Source organism: Tachyglossus aculeatus, chromosome 17 (assembly GCF_015852505.1).
Source record: "Tachyglossus aculeatus isolate mTacAcu1 chromosome 17, mTacAcu1.pri, whole genome shotgun sequence".
Taxonomy (NCBI): domain Eukaryota; kingdom Metazoa; phylum Chordata; class Mammalia; order Monotremata; family Tachyglossidae; genus Tachyglossus; species Tachyglossus aculeatus.
Genome location: NC_052082.1, coordinates 18,748,287 through 18,768,040, shown reverse-complemented (window position 1 = coordinate 18,768,040; position 19,754 = coordinate 18,748,287). Strand labels below are relative to the sequence as shown.

The following is a 19,754-nucleotide window of genomic DNA, read 5'->3' as shown; positions in this document are numbered from 1 at the left end:
CATCTGTAAAAATGGGGATTAAGACTGTGAGCCCCACGTGGGGCAACTTGATCACACTGTATCCCCCCCAGCTCTTAGAACAGTGCTTTGCACATAGTAAGCGCTTAACAAATGCCATCACAATTATTATTTTTTTTTTGAATCTAGAGGAGCAGCAAAGGCCAAGTGGAAAGAGCACGGACCTGGGAGTGAGAGAATCTGGTTTCTTATCTCGGCTCTGCCACTTGTCTGCTGTGATCTTGGGCAAATTACTTAGCTTCCCTGTGCCTCAGTTACCTCATCTGTAAAATGGGAATTTGATACCTGTTCTCCCTTCTACTTAGACTGGGAACGCTCTGTAGGACAGGGACTGTGTCTGATCTAATTTTCTTGTATCCTCCCCAGCACTTAGGATGGTACCTGATACATAGTAAGTACAGAACAAACAGCACAGTTATTAAAGAGGGATGTTAGTAAGCTTACTAGTTGTCCTAAAGTGCTGAGTTCAAGGCTTTGGAAAACAGAAACATCCCATTAACTACAGTTGAGCGTAGAAGTCCTTAAACTTATCTCTGCTTCAGTTTCAGTAACTGTACAACAGAGTTCAACATAGGGTGCATTTGCTAGCCTATGAATAGTTCTCACATTTTCTGCATCAAAATTTGATAATTCATACATTGCCAGATATTGAAATTTAAAATCCACATTCCAAATCAATCTGGAACGCTTCCTTCACCTCATTCTTCCTGTTCTAATATATAATATCGAAAAATGTAACAGCAAGGGTTTTCCATTTCCTCTTAAAAGAAAAAATGCTTGTTGAAGATACCAGTGACATAGAACAGTGCTTCGCACATAGTAAGTGCTTAACAAATACCATCATTATTATTATCTGCAAGTAACAGCAGAAGTATAGAAGACGCAGGTTATAGAATGCAGATTCAATAAACAATTCTGGGTAACCCTGATTCAAAAGAACAATTCTATACAGTGGTCTGAGTTCTGGAACCCACAGCACATGGAAAAAGGTAGGCTCTGTTCTCATGGAGTTTTCAAGATGAGAGACAAGAAAGTTCATGTCTCTTTCCCTACAGGCACTGCAAGATGACTGATATCTACTTTGTTAACTGGAGATTTCTTGTCCCCCTTAAAGATATCTAAACTAGGACAAATTGATTGATTTCAATCTCCCAATCTTGGTGAACATCTAAACCCAAGAATGCATGAACTTTTAAATCGTCTATACATGACGGACATGACGGCAGGAGAGAAGACGGGGGCGTGAAAAGTGTAGGATTGCCCACTTGTTAAAGCCACTCTAATTAATTCCTATCTAATCAGCTCAGTAAAAATACCACTCTCTATATTAATGGTTGTTGGTACAAACTGAAAGTCCTATTTGTGTTAGTTTCCCACTGTGCACAACCCCCTCTCAATTGTATGGACTTGTCTAGTTCCTCTCAAAGAGGCAGTGACTTTTTTTTCCTTTCCCATTAGGCTGAGGAATTTGCTCCCAGTTTTCTCTGAAATATCCTCAGCTCATTCTCTAATGCTGTTTGGTTGCTACTCTCTTGCTCTTCTTGTCTTCCTTGCCCACGGTCTGTAAGAGTCTCTCACACCCTTTCTGTCATGACTGGAAGTTCGTGGGGTCTGGGATCATATCTACCAACTCTGTTGCATTCTCTCAAGCTCTTAGTACTGTCTCTGCACACAGTAAGCGCTCAATAAATATCACTGACCGATCGATTGTCACAGCCAGTCGGTATTCTCATTTCCTTGGCTCACATCCTGCCTCCAACTGTACAACGCATTCGGGCTGGCTCCAGAATCAGGACAGTCCTGCTTCCCTCTTCCCTCTCAGCCGGAAGATTTCCTTGAAGGAATCACAAACCAGGAGGAATGACCAAGAGGCAGGTTTGTTCTTTAAAAATAAAGCAGCCTGAGAGGCCCACGTCAAAGAAACCGTCCTTGGTCACCAGACAAAACAGAAGAAGCGTGGCCTAGTGGATGGATCACAGGCCTCAGATTCGGAAGGACCGGGTTGTAATCCATTTGTCTGCTGTGTGACCAAATCACTTAACCTCTCTGTGCCTCAGTTCCCTCATCTGTACAATAATAATAATAATGGCAGTTGTTGAGCGCTTACTATGGGGATTAAGGCTGTGAGCCCCATGTGGGGCAGGGATTGTGTCCAACCTGATTAGATTATACCTACCCCAGCGCTTAGAACAGTTTTGACACACACTAAGCACTTAAATGCCATTATTGTTATCAACAGTGGACTCTGACATGCCAACATGCAATTTTGGGCCATTTGTGTGATCTTTGCATTGCAAGGAGTGGGTTAAAGAGACTGAGGTGAAACGCATAACTTCCCTGAGAGTGCTCCTAGGTAATGTTGCCCTAAATAGCCAGAGCTCCTACTGGCTGGCTTGGAGGCATAAATAATGAATCCCTTCTGAGCCTGATTCGTATAAAACTGTGGTGGCTGGAAGATGCCCTGGGAACTTCTGACTTTTTCAAGAACACAAGGTAATGTCCTTGCCTGTCTTAGACTAATGTGAATGAATTGTTGTAACTAAAAGGAGCTATGTTTATTTTAGAAGACCAACTAATTCTATAGATGCATGTTCAAAATGAACAAAATATGCTGCCATTGCAAAAGTAATCGTGAATGTTGAGATGTTTACAAATGAATGTGTTTGGGTTTGTTCTCTGTCTCCCCCTTCTAGACTGTGAGCCCACTGTTGGGTAGGGACCGTCTCTATATGTTGCCAACTTGTACTTCCCAAGCGCTTAGTACAGTGCTCTGCACACAGTAAACGCTCAATAAATACAATTGATTGAATGTGTTGAGAGGATATTTTAGGAATGTATCTTACTTGGGATAAATACATTTCAGGTGACCCATTTGATGATGAGCAACTCTTTACCTCAGGAATCCATTCCTCAGTACAGGTTTGAAAACACTCTTCTCCTGCTTTAAAATAGAATCGGAAGAATTGTTTTGAATTCTATGGGGTGAATCTTTTTGAGATTGATGAGGACGCATACTTCTGACTAAATCTCTCATGGGTCCTCAAAGGTTTTGCCTAGAAAGATGATTTTTGAATTCAAGATAATGCAAATGATGAGTCTGACAATGCTAAAGTATCTTTAAAACCATCGTTTTGCTGGAACTGAGGAGTAAATGAACTTGTATGGGGCAAACAAATTAGTAAGAACAACGATGCTAATAAATAATCGTGATATTTGTTAAGCTCTTACTATGTGCCAAGCACTGTACTCTCCAAGGGGGAAGATAAAGGATAAGTAGGTCTAATTTGTGTAATTTGCCCACAAATGTTCCTGTATGAGGCAAACAGCAGGATTCAAAATGAGGCTTGCTGGCAGCAATTAAGTCCCAGATTCTGTCGTTGGTTCTATTTCCTTCTGGCAGGATCATCTAGCTGCTGAACAGCAGCTCTTCCATCTGCTGTTAGCAGTAAAGTTAAAGGCCCCATCTAAAGGAGCACACAGGGGCCAGGCTTGAAATAAAGACCCTATTTAGTCTCACCAGAATGAGAACGTTTGCTGGGAAGAAAGGAAAAAAGCGTGTAGAGTTGAAGAAAATCTTAGTTCATCTATACCAATATCAGATTTTGGATCAATTAAGTGAACCTTCAGGGTAAAATGGGCACGGGTGCTTCGGTCTGGAAAGAGACAGCCCGTGATTAGAAGAGTTTTTATTTGAAGGAACCCCCAGAGCACCAACAATAGCGATACTGTGAGGCAGGAATACAGCTGTGTCTGATTGGATTGTCTAGCATCTACCCCAAGGTTTAGCACTGTACTCAGCCCCATGCCTAAATCAAAACTGTGGCAGGGGCAGAATGAGTGGTTATTGGCTGGCAAAACTGGTTCAACCCCTGTGACTGCAATGACTCCTGGTCCAGAGAACCAAGCAGATGATTTTATAATTCAGTCACAGGGGTGGGCAGAAGAATCCAGCGGGCATTGTTGGATTGGGCTGTGACCATCAGTCAGCTCGCACTCATCTTCTCCAGGACATGCCTACCATTGCACAATCAGAGCCAGCCCCGCTGCAGTTTTCTCGGTGTGTAACAGAAGGGGAGCCTAATGACGTTACTGAATGGTCTTCCTGGAAGTTGTCTGTTTTTTAAAAAGAACTTTTGGGTCCAACTCAGCCCCGCAATCAATCAATCAGTAGTACTTATTGAGCACTTTCTGTGTGCAGAGAACTGTACTAATCACTTCGGAGAGTACAGCACAACAATATAACAGACACATTCCCTGTCCACAACGAGCACTGGGGACTGTGCTGTGTGGACTTGGCCAATGCTGCGGGAGACTCTGTGACTTCTTATCGCTTCAGGATAACAAGTGGGTGCGTCTGCCTATTCACCCTCGACCTCTGTTCTGTCCCTCACGAGACCGGCAGACACAGAGTGGCAGAGAGCTGGTCTCCCAGCTCCTTCGGATGGATTCCCACGGGTGGACGAGCCCAGCTGGAGGGTCCTGCCTGCACAGCCCCCGAATGAAGGGGCTGAATTGCTAATTGCAAAGTGCCATGCCCGCACTGTTCAGGGGCTAATGAGTCTGGCTATTTTCTCTCCAGAGTATGCAGCCTGCAGGTGAGTGCCTCTGGATCCTCTGCAGCATTGGGTAGAAGATAAACTATCTAACGCCCCTCTTCAGGACGCCGTTCAGAGCCCCGCCGAGTATTCAATCATGGGAGAATTCCGCAACCCTGAGAAAGGTAATTCCTCACTGCCAGACCGAGGAAACGGCAGACATTTGGTGTTCCAATTGAATAGGAGCGATTGGGAATAGTGACCCTACGACCTATCGGTCTCAACGGTCCTTGTTCGGGCTCATATTCTAGACTGTGAGCCCATTGTTGGGTAGGGATTGTCTATATTTGTTGCCGAATTGTACTTTCCAAGCACTTCATCTAGTGCTCTGCACGCAGGAAGCGCTCGATAAATACGATTAAATGAATGAATGAATGAATCCCTGGCGTCATCTTTATAAGTGTAGTCTACCTCCCTCAGTTTCATGCAATAAAACTCTGGATGCCTGTTTTGGGGGGTTAGAGCATAGGACAATTGGGCAGCACCCAAAACTCAGACCTTAAACCTTGTCTGAGATAGCTCAGTCTTCAAAGAACTTGAACCAATCAATCAATCAACAGTATGCAGGCAGCTCTTGGAGAATCTTAGCAGATATGACCCCCCAAGGAGCTTACAGTCCAGTGGGAAAGGCAGGCAGAATAATTTACAGAAAGAAGAGAAAGGATGAGTAATAGTAGGGTACATAAATCACTGCGTGCAGAAGGGGTAAAGGTGCATTAATATATAGTCAGTGCAGCTGTGCTGAGGAGGAGAAGGGGAATAATTACCTGGGGAGAAGAGAAGCACTCCTGAAGATGGGACTGCAGCTGGCTTTGAAGTTGGGGGCATCAGAGGAATTGTTCTCAAGGATCTGGAAGCAGGAAGCTTCTGAAGGACCTTGCAGAATTTGCAATCACATTCAACAATGCTTTTATCTTAGCTTTAAAGCACTCAGTCACCTTGGCCCCCTCCTACCTCACCTCGCTACTTTCCTAGTATAACCCAGCCCGCACACTTCACTCTTCTAATGCCAACCTACTCAGTGTACCTTGACCTCTTCTATCTCGCTGCCAACCCCTCGCCCTCACCCTGCCTCTGGCCTGGAACACTTTCCCTCTTCATATTCAACAGACAATTCCTCTCCTCACTTCAAAGCCTTGTTAAAGGGACATCTCCTCCAAGAGGCCTTCCCTGACTATCTCTTTTCCTTCTCTTCCACTTCCTTCTGCGACACTCTGACTTGCTCCTTTTATTCATCCCCCTCCCAGCCCCACAGCACTTAAGAACATATCCATAAGTTATTTATATTAATGCCTGCGTCCCTCTCTAGAAGTTCGTTGTGGGCAGGGAATGTGCCTATTATACTCTCTCAAGCACTTAGTACAATGCTCTGCCCCCAGTAAGAACTCAGTAAGTATGACCGTGATTGGGAGGGAAAATTCTTGTTAAGGCAGGTCTGCACCAAGAGGCTAATGCCAACACAAAATTAACAGATAATTTTGAACTTGAGAAAACTCATCTCTCCACTCTCCCTTGGAGCCATGGTCTCCATCCCTCCAGTAAACCTGTCCTCTCAATTCCTCCCCTAATGTATCTTTCTTCCCCTTTGGTTTCCTGCTCCTTTGCTCATCCTCTCTTTTGTGGGGCCAGCATCTTCCCCTTGGGCAATCCCTTTCTTCTTTTGTGATCAGTTCCCCTCTGCCCTTCTCCCGGCCCCTATGCTTTGGATTCCTCCCTCCCCTTAATTCCGTATAACTTGCTCGTGTTTCGTTCTTCTTACTAAAACCCAGCCCGCACACTTCACTCCTCTAATGCTCAACTTCTCCCTGTGCCTCGATCTCGTCTCTCTGCTAACCCCTCGCCCACACCCTCCCTCCTCAAATCCCATATATAATTCCTCTCCTCCACTTCAAAGCCTTATTGAAGCTACATCTCCTCCAAGAGGTCTTCCCTGACTACGCCTTCCCTTTCCTCTTCTCCCATTTTCTTCTGCTATCATTCTTGGACCGCATTATCCGGCTTTCTGCCTCTGTTCATATAAGCAAAGGGCATTTGCGGGCAGGCACCAGAGATTTTTCATCTATGGTTTGTTTGTTGAACGATAATAGTAACAATAAGAAGAAATATGGTACTTGTTAAGCAGTTACTATGTGTCAGGCACTGTACTAATCAGAGTAGATAGAAAATAATTAGCTCAGACACAGACCTTGTCCCACTTTAGGTTCATTCGAAGCAGTGGGGCTTAGTGGAGAGAACACGGGCCTGGGAGCTAGAAGAACTGGGTTCTAATCCTGGCTCTGCCACTTGTCGGCTGTGGGACTTTGGGCAAGTCACTTAACTTCTCTGTGTCTGTAAAATAATAATAATAATAATAATAATGATGGTATTTGTTAAGTGCTTACTATGTACAAAGCACTGTTCTAAGCGCTGGGGGGGATACAAGGTGATCAGATTGTCCCGCGTGGGGCTCACAGTCTTAATCCCCATTTTACAGATAAGGTAACTGAGGCACAGAGAAGCTAAGTGACTTGCCCAAGGTCACACAGCTGACAATTAAGACTGTGAGTTCAATGTGGGATAGGGACTGTGTCCAACCTGACTAGCTTGTATCTACCACAGTGTTTAGTACAGTGCCTGGCATATAGCAAGTGCTTAAATACCATAAAAAAGTAGGAGGGATTAGGATTTAATCTCCATTTTACAGATAAGGAAATGGAGGCACAGAGAAGTTAAATGACTTGTCCAAGGTCACACAACAGACAAGTAGTGGAGAGGGATTAGAACCTAAATCCTCTCTCAGCCTTTGCTCTTACTACTAGGCAATTGCTTCTTCCCATAACATACCAAATGATAAATTATATTTGTTCCTTCTCTTCCGCAGACTTGAGTAACGTAGAAACATCTCGTCATGGTGTCCAGAAACGTCTTCCTGCATATTACGACAGTTATACGAAAGAGCAGTATCTGTACGCAGGCAAGAAGATTATCATTCAAGAGTCAATAGAGAACTACGGATCCGTAGTATGGCCAGGTGTAAGTGTAAAGATTAACTTAATTATGCCGACATTTCTGAAGATGCGAGCCATCTAAAGTCACTTCTCAGACTTAAGATGGTTTTCAGGAGCCAACTGCGTCCTAAAACTTAACGTTGTACGTTTAGAATCATTTTTTTTCCCCAAACAACAGTAAACATAAAAATAATATTTATATACATTCATTTAATTCATTCAATCATATTTATTGAGCACTTACTGTGTGCAGAGCACTGTACTAAGCACTTGGAAAGTACAATTCAGCAACAAAGACAATCCCACAATGGGTTTACAGTCTAGAAGGGGGCTCACAGTCTGTAACACATCAGATCCAACTATCTTTACCAAAATCATCTGGTGGTACACTCAATCAAGTAATATTAGAGAAGAAGCATGGTTTAGTGGATAGAGCACGGGCCTCGCAGTCAGGTCATGGGTTTTAATCCCGGTTCTGCCACTGGTCTGCTGTGTGACCTTAGGCAAGTCTCTTCACTTCTCTGGGCCTCAGATACCTCATTTGTAAAATGGGGATCGAGACTGTCAGCACCGTGTGAGACAGGGACCGTGTCCAACCCAATTTGCTTTGTAACCACCCCACTGCTTAGTACAAGTTCCTGGCACATATTAAGCACTTAATACCATAATAATAATAATAATGTAGACACATTAAGGTATCTATATATATTTTTATGGCATTTGTTAAATGCTTATTATGTGCCTGGCACTGTACTGAGCACCGGGGCAGTTACAACTTAATCAGGTTGGTCACAGTCTAAGTCCCACATGGGGCTCACGGTCATAATTAGAGCAGCAGCGTGGCTCGGTGGAAAGAGCCCGGGCTTTGGAGTCAGAGGTCATGGGTTCAAATCCCGGCTCTGCCAATTGCCAACTGTGTGACTTTGGGCAAGTCACTTCACTTCTCTGGGCCTCAGTTACCTCATCTGTCAAATGGGGATGAAGACTGTGAGCCCCCCCGTGAGACAACCTGATCACCTTGTAACCTCCCCAGCGCTTAGAACAGTGCTTTGCATATAGTAAGCACTTAATAAATGCCATCATTATTATTATTATTTATTATTATTATTCCTATTTTACAGATAAGGTATCTAAGACACAGAGAAGTTACACGATTTACCCAAGGTCACTCAGCAGACAAGCGGCAGAGCCGGGATTAGAACCCAGATCCTCTGACTGTGCTCTTTCCGCTAGGCCACTGAAGACCTTGCAAGGCGAAAGTTATTTTGCCAGGTTTTCTATTCCATCTCAATACATAAGCCATATAAACAATAAAGTTCTGTTTTATCCTCTCAATGTTAAACACGACACTGCTTTTTCAGAGGCGATACCTTCGTTTCTTTTTACATCCTTTTAGGCTCTGGCTTTGTGCCAGTATCTGGAAGAGCATCCCGAGGAGTTCAGATTCCAAGGTGCCAAAGTATTAGAAATTGGGGCTGGACCAGGCCTGGTGTCCATTGTAGTGAGTATTCTAGGTTAGTAAATCTGCTTCATTTCCTTTCTCCCCAGAATACCTAAAAATATTGCACGGGGCAGGACAATTTATTCCCCAAAGCTCTTGACTCTAGATTTACAATCTTTGTTATTTAGATCAGTTGATGGTATTTATTGAGAGCTTACTATATGCAGAGCACTGTACTAAGTGCTTGGGAGAGTACAACAGCACAGAATTAGCACTCCACCATGTTTCCCCCTCCTACCTCATCTGGCTTCTTTCTACAACCCAGCCCGCCCATTTTGCTCTTCTAGTGCTAACCTTCTCAATGTGCCTCGATCTCCCCTCTCTCGTCACTGACCCCTAGAGAAGCAGCGTGGCTCAGTGGAAAGAGCCCGGGCTTTGGAGTCAGAGGTCATGGGTTCAAATCCCGGCTCCGCCAACTGTCAGCTGTGTGACTTTGGGCAAGTCACTTCCCTTCTCCGGGCCTCAGTTCGCTCACCTGTAAAATGGGGATTAAAACTGTGAGCCACCCATGGGACAACCTGATCACCTTGTAACCTCCCCAGCGCTTAGAACAGTGCTTTGCACATAGTAAGCGCTTAACAAATAATGATAATAATAATAATAATCCTGCCTCTGACTTGGAATGCCCTCCCTCCTCAAATCCAAAAATTACACTCCTCCTCTTCAAAGCCTTACTGGAGGCCCATCTCCTCCATAAGGCCTTCCCAGACTAAACCCCACTTTTCCTCATCTCCCACTCCCTTCTGCATCGCCCTGACATCCTTCCTTTGTTCTTCCCCCCTTCCAGCCCCACTTATGTACATATCTGTCATTTTATTCGTTTGCATTGATGTCTGTCTTCCCCCATAGACTGTAAGCTCATTGTGGGCAGGGAATGTGACGGTTTATTGTTGCATTGTACTCTCCCAAGCACTTAATACAGTGCTCTGCACATAGTAAGCACTCAAGAAATATGATTGAATGAATGAATTAGCAGGGGAGACTGACAATAATAAATAATTTATAACATATGCACATAAGTCCTGCGGGGTTGAGGGTGGGGTGAACAGCAAATGCCCAAAGTGCACAGATGATGCAGAAGGGGGAAGCAAGCAGGGGAAAAGAGGGCTTAATTAATAATAACAATAATAATGGCATTTATTAAGCCCTTACTATGTGCAAAGCACTGTTCTAAGCACTGGGGAGGTTACAAGGTGAACAGGTTGTCCCACGGGGGGCTCACAATCTTAATCCCCATTTTACAGATGAGGCAACTGAGGCCCAGGGAAGTTAAGTGACTTGCCCAGTCAGACAGCGGACAAGTGGCAGAGCCGGGATTTGAACCCATGACCTCTAAACTCCAAAGCCCGTGGTCTTTCCACTGAGTCACACTGCTTCTCTGGGGAATTGGGGAAAGGTGTTATGGGGAAAGGTATTATGACTTTTGCGCTATTAACGATTCCTCTGAATGAAATAGGCATTGAATGCAGTACACCAAACTGAAGAATGAATAAAAGTTACAAAAGCGATCGAAAGAAAGAAAAGGTACCAAAAATTATACTCAACTCTTCTTCGGCTTTTCTCCTTCAGGTGCTTACGTCACAGCAACTGATCTACCTGACGTTCTCGGAAATCTCCAGTACAACCTTTTACAAAACACCCAAAATTGCACACCTCATCAGCCTGAAGTAAAAGAATTGGTGTGGGGAGAGGATCTTGAGCTAAACTTCCCCAAGTCAACTCACTTTTATGATTTTATTCTAGCTAGTGACGTGGTCTACGACCATTATTTTCTGGAGAAGCTGCTGACCACAATGAAATACCTCTGTCAGCCAGGAACCGTGTTGCTATGGGCAAATAAGTTCAGATTCAGCACAGATTATGAATTTCTGGAAAAATTCAAGCAAGCTTTCAATACAACACTTATCGCTGAATATCCAGAGTCGATGGTCAAGATCTTTAAAGCAACCACACCACAATGAGAATCGAATTAATTTAGTAGAGTGAACTGTAGTAAGTGCCTGGGAGGAGTAAAATCAGATCATAACAAAAAATTACAAGAAAAAATATACTTTATAAAGCTGGGTGCTTGGGGGAGTTATGTTTGACTACATTATAAGTAGTGCAGGGGTTGTTAATAGACTCATCTTATAAATATGTTTAGGGAAAAAAGACTACACTTCACGTTCATCATTTGTAAAACATTTTTTGAGAAAAAATGTATCAGAATTGCCCTCATTAAATCCACTCTTCTGTTTAGAAGACTACCTTCTAAACTTCTCCCCAATTCCCATCTTCCTCTTTCACATTGCAGCACTTATATACACACACACACATATCTTTACACTCTATTGCTTCATGCCTGTAATTTATTTTAGTGCCTGTCTCCCCCTCTAGATTGTAAGATCTTTGAGGGAACTACTTCTATTAAACTCTCAAGAGCATTTATTACAGTGCTCTGAACAGAATAAGCGTTCAAATGGTACTGACAGATTGATTCTGGGTACGAGGCTAATACACAAGACAAACCGATTCCTGTATCGTATCATCGGAAAGTTGGGGATAAGAAAACATAAAAGTTCACCATCCACTTCTATGACGAGAAATGGGTTTGTTCATTATTGGTGTTTTACCGCGAGCAAATCCAAACTCCTTAATTGCTACAAAAATGATTTCATCCCATTTGAAAAGGGACAACTGTGCTCCTTCAATCGACCCATTAATGGTGTTTATTGCACACTTACCGTGCAGAGCACTGTACCAAGTGCTTGGGAGAGTACTAGAGTTGGTAGACATGTTCCCTGCCTGCAGTGAGCTCACATTTGAAATGGTAATAATAATAATAATGGCATTTATTAAGCGCTTACTATGTGCAAAGCACTGTTCTAAGCGTAGCACAGCTTTTAAACTGGCTTTGGTGCTCTGCCACCTGTTGCTGCTCTCACTTTAACTCTTTGCCTTAAATTCCGTGGCCTTCTAGGTTGATGTATTTTTGTTGTTCCACCCTGTCTATGAATTCATCACCAACCCAACCCATTTTATTCTGAGATAGTGAGCCGCTGTGTATTTTTTCTCAGTTTGTAGAGTTCCTTGCACGCGGTAGGTGCCAAGTAAACACTATTACCAATCCAACTGCAGAGAACTCTTGCTTTTCAGACAACCATGATTCTAAATACCTATAATTGCTCATTTAAGGCACTGAAAAAATTAGAACCAAAGTAGCTTCGATAATCACTTTTATTAATTATAAAAAAAAATCCATTAGGTATTAGAGTGCATATGGCGTTTCGATCTTAAGTTGTGCACATTTATTCTTAAGTGTTTTACATTATTTCAATGTTAATAAACAGACCATATGTATAGCTTTACAATACCTGATAAAGAGTTAACCGTCTGGCACTTGTACACGTATCAGTTCACCCGGACAGGGCAAATCCTCACACGCGTCTTGAGGAAACCTGCACGAGGGGCGAATCCCCAGACGTCCGAAGACACGCGGTGTGGCTTGCCAGGTGTGACTGGTCCTTGGAGAGGAGGAGGAGGAGGAGGAAGAGGAGGAGGAGGAGGAGGGAGGACCTTGCTCTCTCACCTCCAGGCCCAGCGATGCTCTCCAAGTTCCCCTTTCCAGTTGGAAGGATGAAGCCGACGGCCGGCCAAATCAATCAATCGTATTTATTGAGCGCTTACTACGTGCAGAGCACTGTACTAAGCGCTTAAGACAGGTGGGGTTAAGTCAGGGCCGTCACGCCGGGTAACTCTGGCGCTACCGTCCCTGCGGTGGCGGGGGTTGAGGAGGAAAGGGGGGGTGGGAAGACAAAAATAACCCAACTCTCTATTTTCCACCAATTTCATTCATGCTGCAGAAGACAAGGCATTTTTGATTAATTCAACTACCTCCCTAGGTGGGGTTTTACTGAACTTTCTGAACTTCACACGGATGTTCAAAAATTACTCGCCTGAAATCACTCCAAGGTGAAGATCTAGCGGAGCAGATGCGCTCCAACAATTGAGATATACACTTATGGCGACAGTTTGTCATGGTTTTCCCTTAGTTGAAATGTAAACACTTGGCACCAACGCAGAAAATGAAGTTCCATTGTTTTTCAGTCTAATAAATAATTCCAGCTACCCTGAACGTAGCTCGTTTTAAGGCCTTCATACAATTGAAAACAAAGTCAGTCGAGCATGTTTAAACCCTGTTCATTTAAAAAATAAAAATAGAGCTTTTACAGGTTTGCAGTTAAAAGAAACAGTTAAGAACTTAAGAGGCATGCAACAAGCCTTCGCCAACCCAAGCGAACTCCTTGGTGCTGGCGGAAAAGGCACATCGCATTGCCAGCAATGTGATGCACTAAAAGGACTCCTCCATGTCAGGGATCTGGGTTTACATGAAGCCACACACCAGTGCATTTTAAGATAAATACACACCATTTTAATAATTGGAAGAAAACATGCGCTAGAATAAAAATGTCACAAATTTCTCATTTTTATATCTGGGCAATAGAAAACTTTTTTTTCTAAAATTGTACGTTTCAGGTGTTATTTCAGAACACGCAATAATCAGGAGGATACATGATGGGCAGCCAGTTTTCAGAGAAAGACGCACAATGGGTCCATCCAAGTAACTTCATCAGCTGCAGAAAAGCAACGATAGTTTAATTAAGTAGAAAAACAAACACGCGGCTCTTGGAGTCACCTAATCTTTCTTGGCTATAACTCTTGCACTAAGTAAAAGCAGCAGTACTATAAAAAACTAGATTTACTAGTTCTGAGAGACATGGTAGTGACTTTTTCTTTGTTAGTGATTCATAAGGAATCACAAAGAGTTTTCCTTTTAGCAGAGTACAGCTCCCTTTTCTCTCGATCTCTAGCTAGAAGCTGTTCAGGAGAGGCCTCTGCAAATTCACTCTATCTTCACGATGGATAACGGAGACAGTATCATTCTGCAGTGGCTCCCTTTTGGACATGAATTGTACTGTACTCTCCCTAATACAATGCTCCGCACAGAGTAAGTGCTCAATAAATAGGATTGATTGCTAAATCTGAACATACACTCACCCTTCCACTTGATGCCTTGAGTTCTCTACTATACTTTTCAGGCCCGGGGAAGTCTTTCTGTGGGAAGAGTGGCTACAGCCCTGCTTTGGGAATTGGTTCTGGATTCTAGTTCCAGTCCTGCCTAGCGCTAGTTAAATGAGGGCAGTGACTGCACATCCACTTTGCATTGTGCTGCACATCTGCCCACCTGCTTGCTACCTGCTCTAGCAGGAACATGGCTGGTGGGGACAAGGGAGGGACAACAGCACACACAAGCCACTAGCACTAGCATCAATTCCTCTTTGCGGATTCTCAGCCTTGTAGTCTCACCCGTCAGTCCCGATGGGAGACGTCACCATCACGCTCCACGGGATTTAAAATCTGAAACCATGTTTGGTACTCTGCTTCAAGTAGATCCACTCCAGGCTTTACCTGCACTTCATTTCTGGACCAATGAAACTCACTTGCAATATAAGCTATATTGCTTGTAAAATAATTTCACACTCACTCACCACTGTTTCTAAAACTACTCTGGGTTTTATGATGACACAACAAGCCGTTAGAGGATCTTGTTTTTATAAAGTACCTTACTATAGGACATGATCCAAGATAGCATCAGTGAACCCTAGTTTATGGGGAGGAAAAAGAGCTGTAGGAAATCAGACCTGAGGCTGGGAGTGGGAATTCTTTTTTCACAATCATCTTACGGTAACATGGATACACTTTCCCTTCTTATGCAGGGGCTGGTATTAGAGGGAATCTCAAATATAGAGAAGATTCAGACATGGAATGATAATTCTCCCTCCTGATGCCTGCTCAGGGCCAAGGTGTTCTGATTTTAATCCAGCTGAATTTTATGAGTTATAGAGTCACACTGTGACATGATCAGTAATGTAGTGACCGCTTACTTGTATACAATTTTTCCAGTGCTCTTTGGTTGGCTTCTCTTCCACCAGTTTGGTTGCAAATTTGAGACTTCTTCCATACATCTTAGTTGCCAATGCGTGTTTGTATGCAAATGTTAAAACCTATGGTATAGAAACAAATAAAAATTTGAATCAGAATTCCTCTACACCTGAAAATTCCTAGAAATTCAACTCACAAATATAGCCAACAGCAATTATATAAAGAAATTCCACACTGAAAGAAGAAAATAAAAGGACAAATCTTACTGAGCAAATAACTTTTCGATTTTACCTCCACTCACCACCACCAACAGATTCGTCGACGAGCATGAAGATACACATTACCCGGACAGAAATACCTGGTCTCTACCCAAGCAGTATATAACTATTTTTCTTTCCCTTTCTCAATGGAATTTTTTCCTGTTTTGGTTTTTATAATTATTCCCTTCCCTTTACGCAAGCTCACCAAACGGGAAATAAAGCAATTGATCAGTCAACAACAATTAAATGGTATCTGAGTGCCTGTGGAGTGGAAAGCATTATACTTAATGTGTTTGGGAGAGTAAAACAGAAGAAACACCTAAATTCCCTCCCTTCATAGAGCTTACAATGTAATGGGGGAGACAGAAAAAGATGATTTGCAGTGTGAGCCGAAGGAAGAACAAGGAACTAAGAGGTACAATTGTGATTTGTAAACAACGCGAGCAAGAGGGAGAACAAATAATAGGATTTACACAAATACAAAACTGCTGAAGGTGGACCTACATACACAGATTCATAATGGGGGCTGCCGGACTAACATAATCCATAATCTAACAAAGGTATTTTTTGAGTCCTCATTATATGCAGAGCACTGTACTACTAGGCCCTTGAGAGAAGACAATACAGTAGAGTTGGTAGACATGACACCTGCCCACAAGGAGTTGGGTGCCGGGAATTAATCAGTCAGAGAAGGCTGCTCAGAAATCGAGGGGCTTTAGGATGACTTCTGACGTCGGGGAGGGTTATGACTTGGTGATTTGGGTGGCGGGAGGGAGTTCCAGGCCAGGGAAAAAAGGTGAGTGAAGGATTGGAGGTGGCAGGGTCCAGTTAGATGGTGAACTTGGAAGGAGTGAAGATTGTGGGGTAGCCGGTGAATCTGTAGTAAAATGAATCTTCTAGACTGAGCCCGTTGTTGGGTAGGGACCGTCTCTATATGTTACCAACTTGTACTTCCCAAGCGCTTAGTACAGTGCTCTGCACACAGTAAGCGCTCAATAAATACGATGGAAGGAATGAATGAAAAGATGGGGAAAGTTGGTGGGGAGCCTTGAAACTACAAGGTAAGAATGTGAGGAGGTAGGTGAAGTCCTCCGCCAACCGTCTGCAGTGTGACCCTGGAAAAGTCACTTCACGTCTCCGTACCTCAGTTACCCATCCTGTAAAATGGGAATTAAGACTGAGGGCTACCTGTGGGACATGGACTGTGTCCAACCTGAATGCCTTGTATCTACCCCAGCACTTAGTACAGTGCCTGGCACATAGAAAGTGCTTAAATATCATTAAAAAAAAAAAAAAGGCTGGCGACGATCCCCTGCAGGACCAATTTAACTACAGCTTCACCATCTCTGCTCCTGCCCTTGTTCTGGACCCAATTTCTTTGTCAGTAAGGCTTCCTCCTCAAGAATAGTTGTGATTTTCTTCTTCCTCTCAGAAATCCTGATGGCTCCAGGTACTCAAGTCCTGGCCCCCAGCCTCTTGCTTCCATTTTTGCTTCCACTCCCGCTTGGCCCAGTCCAAATAGGCAACGGCTCCCGAGGATAGATCTCTGAGTCAGATCATTCAGGGGCAGCAATCTAGACGGAGTCGGCTTTTCCATACGCCGACAGAACAGTACGATGAAGTAAAAGTTATGACGGAAAACAAGCGTGATCATTACTACATGCCATAATGTTGCTTCTTCTAAAATGAAAAATCACAGATTGAAAGAAAAAAAGGGTAATAAATACAAAAGATTTCTGTGAAACTACACTTAAGTCCATGGTCACTTTCTAAATGTTGTTTTTAGACAGCGACTGAAAACCGTATTCAATGTTTTTACAATTCATTAAGATGTCACAAGAAACCTGGGGTCAGAATAGGGGTTCCGATCCTCTGCGAAACAAGACTCGACAGGCAAATGACATCATCCAAAGTCCTAGCGTTGCTCACAGAGGATTTCCTATAGACTTGAACTAAACCCTCAAAGAAATCCAGGCTGACTAAACAGCTTCTCAGGCAGATTACCTTGGTATCAAAGAGATCAGTCCACTTTGTAGTTTCCCAGAAAACATCAGAGAGAGACTCCAAACAGCTTTCTCGTTCCTCCTCTTTTCCCTCTGATTCACTTGAAACAGCTCCATCTTGTGCTTGCCACTGAAGAAGTTGGTCTGCCAACGCGCTGCCTTTTCGACAAATGGCATCCACTAGGGTAGATTTCTGTTTTTCCATGTCGCTGCATCCAGAAATCAAGGGAGAGTAGTTAGAGTATAAAACTCACCAGTTAACTACTCAAAAAACCACACTCTGTCACCTACGGTAAAACTGCCCAGTTTGCTGCTTAACATGAATAAGGCAGAAGAATGGCAAAATATGAAACTACCAGGTAATTTACGGAAAATTAAAATGTTACTTATAAATAAGGGATTAGGTTACTTGAGGAATTAAGACCCTTGGGCACATGCTGTCTGACTGTGGCCATCACCTGGAACGTCTTAGGGACGAGACTGGGTGGAATCTGGGACCGGCGGCATGGTGGTGGGCTCTTTGGCTACCTTCTAAGCGCCTCCTCTAGACCATAAACTCCTCCTGGGCAAGAAACATGTCTACTAATTCTACAGTACTGTGCTCTCCCAAGCACTTAGTACAGTGCTTTGCCCACAGAAAGTGCTCAATAAATACTACTGATTGAAATACTGTGTGTGTGTGTGTGTGTGTGTGTGTGTGTACATATTATATACATTATCCCTCCCGCCCCCATATATAAAACTAGTAGAAACACCAGTTCTTTGCATGGACTGTATATTCTACAATATCCTGCTTATTTACCACCCTTATTTTGCCTGTCCTGTCTTTCCTGAAGCAATCGTTCCCCTATCACTTTTTCTACACTGCCTGGATTTTATTTGCATTGGAGTTTCTACGGTAAGCCAGCTATTGTTCTACCAATCCTGCCAGTTGGTCCCTTAACTCTTCCCAGAATTTCTTACAACAGCAGCACGGTGCTTCCAGTTCTTGAACACCAGAGTTTGTTTTGTTTTTTTTTTAGCAAACAGCAAAGAGCCTATCAGGAAATCTTACTTTTTTTTAGTGGCTTTCCCTACTGCTACTAGAACATGGAGTCGCTATATTAAAACTGAACATCTTTGCTTTAGCACATGCACAGTCAAGATGCTCGTGGCGTGCGTTCAAATGTTAATCGGAATTCTAGGTACATATTGATAAACTTGGTGTAGGAGGTGGTTTCAGTCATCATCACCGTTACCATCAGTATTAGCGCTTACTACGTGCACAGCACTGTACTAAACACTAGGCAGAGTGCAACAGAATACAGTCGGCAGACACATTCCCTGCCCATAAAGAACTTAAGAGTCCTAAAAACAGGGAACCAATAAATCAGTGGTATTTACTGAGTGCTTACTGTGTGCACAGCATTGTAATAATAATAATAATAATGATGATGGTATTTATTAAGCGCTTACTATATGCAAAGCACTGTTCTAAACGCTGGGGAGGTTACAAGGTGATCAGGTTGTCCCACGTGGGGCTCACAGTGTTAATCCCCATTTTCCAGATGAGGTAACTGAGGCCCCGAGAAGTGAAGTGACTTGCTAAGTAAGCATTTGGGAGAGTTCAATTCGGCAGAGCTGCTAAACATGTTCCCTGCCCACCAGGAATTTACAGTCTAGAGGGGAACACAGACAATAAAATAAATTATGATATGTGTGTAAGTGCTGAGGGGCAGGTGAACATCAAGTGCTTAAAGGGTACAGACCCAAGAGCAAGGGAACATTCAGCAAGTTGACTCTTTATCATGGTAAAAAGTCTGAGCTGAAAGTTAATTTCAAGTTTTTCAAAGCACATAGTTTCCCAAGAAAACCCAAACATACTTGGGACACAGACTTTGTTTCAAGAATAGAACCTTCTTCAGTACTCATAACAATTAAGCTGATAATTAAGGTAAATTTTGAAACAACACAGTACAAAGATACAGAAACAATATTCAAAAAAGTATCTTTTTACGCTACACATTCCTGAAGATGATTTATCCCTAAACAAAAAAATCATCACTAAGAAATGAGATGCAAGAATGAGTATTTACTGGTTAGGTACTTTTTTATAGTAGCAGCATCAGGCCTGGGGTCACTCTTCATTGCAAGATAAACTGCTAGGGCTGTCTGGTCTATCTGAGAGATAACGGTATTTGCCGCTGCAACAATCTCGCTAAGTCTTTTCATGCGCTCCTGGTTGGGGGGAGAAGAGAGGGAGAGGTGAGTGAATGCAATGACAGGATTAAACAGGTTCTCAAAAAGAATGCCACACACCCCTCATAACACAGGGGTAATAAACTCTACTATCCAAGAAAACAAAATCACTTTATCACAAACCTGTAGGCAACAATAAATAATAATAATAATAATAATAATGGCATTTATTAAGCGCTTACTATGTGCAAAGCACTGTTCTAAGCGCTGGGGGGGAGGTTACAAGGTGA

General features: G+C 43.1%; 2 protein-coding genes across 4 annotated transcripts in view; one reads left to right on the top strand and one right to left on the bottom strand.

Annotated features, from left to right (window-relative positions):
- Positions 1-11,062, top strand: part of METTL21C (methyltransferase like 21C) — a 34,299-nt gene extending 23,237 nt beyond the window's left edge. Inside the window, exons 3-6 of the mRNA XM_038758797.1 lie at positions 4,639-4,738; positions 7,474-7,625; positions 8,997-9,114; positions 10,671-11,062. Coding sequence (XP_038614725.1) covers positions 4,639-4,738; positions 7,474-7,625; positions 8,997-9,114; positions 10,671-11,062 — 762 coding nt within the window. The remainder of the gene's footprint in view (positions 1-4,638; positions 4,739-7,473; positions 7,626-8,996; positions 9,115-10,670) is intronic.
- A 2,562-nt stretch (positions 11,063-13,624) lies between these two features.
- The window catches only part of TPP2 (tripeptidyl peptidase 2), a 68,621-nt gene continuing 62,491 nt past the window's right edge, over positions 13,625-19,754 (bottom strand). For 2 of the 3 annotated variants that reach the window (XM_038758969.1, XM_038758970.1), the window contains 4 exons: positions 19,373-19,503; positions 17,288-17,495; positions 15,026-15,145; positions 13,625-13,714 (listed from right to left, as the gene is read on the bottom strand). In XM_038758969.1, the coding sequence (XP_038614897.1) occupies positions 13,625-13,714; positions 15,026-15,145; positions 17,288-17,495; positions 19,373-19,503 (549 nt within the window). Of the gene's footprint in view, positions 13,715-15,025; positions 15,146-17,287; positions 17,496-19,361; positions 19,504-19,754 lie in introns of those variants that run through there. The other variant, XM_038758972.1, reaches the window with a different exon arrangement.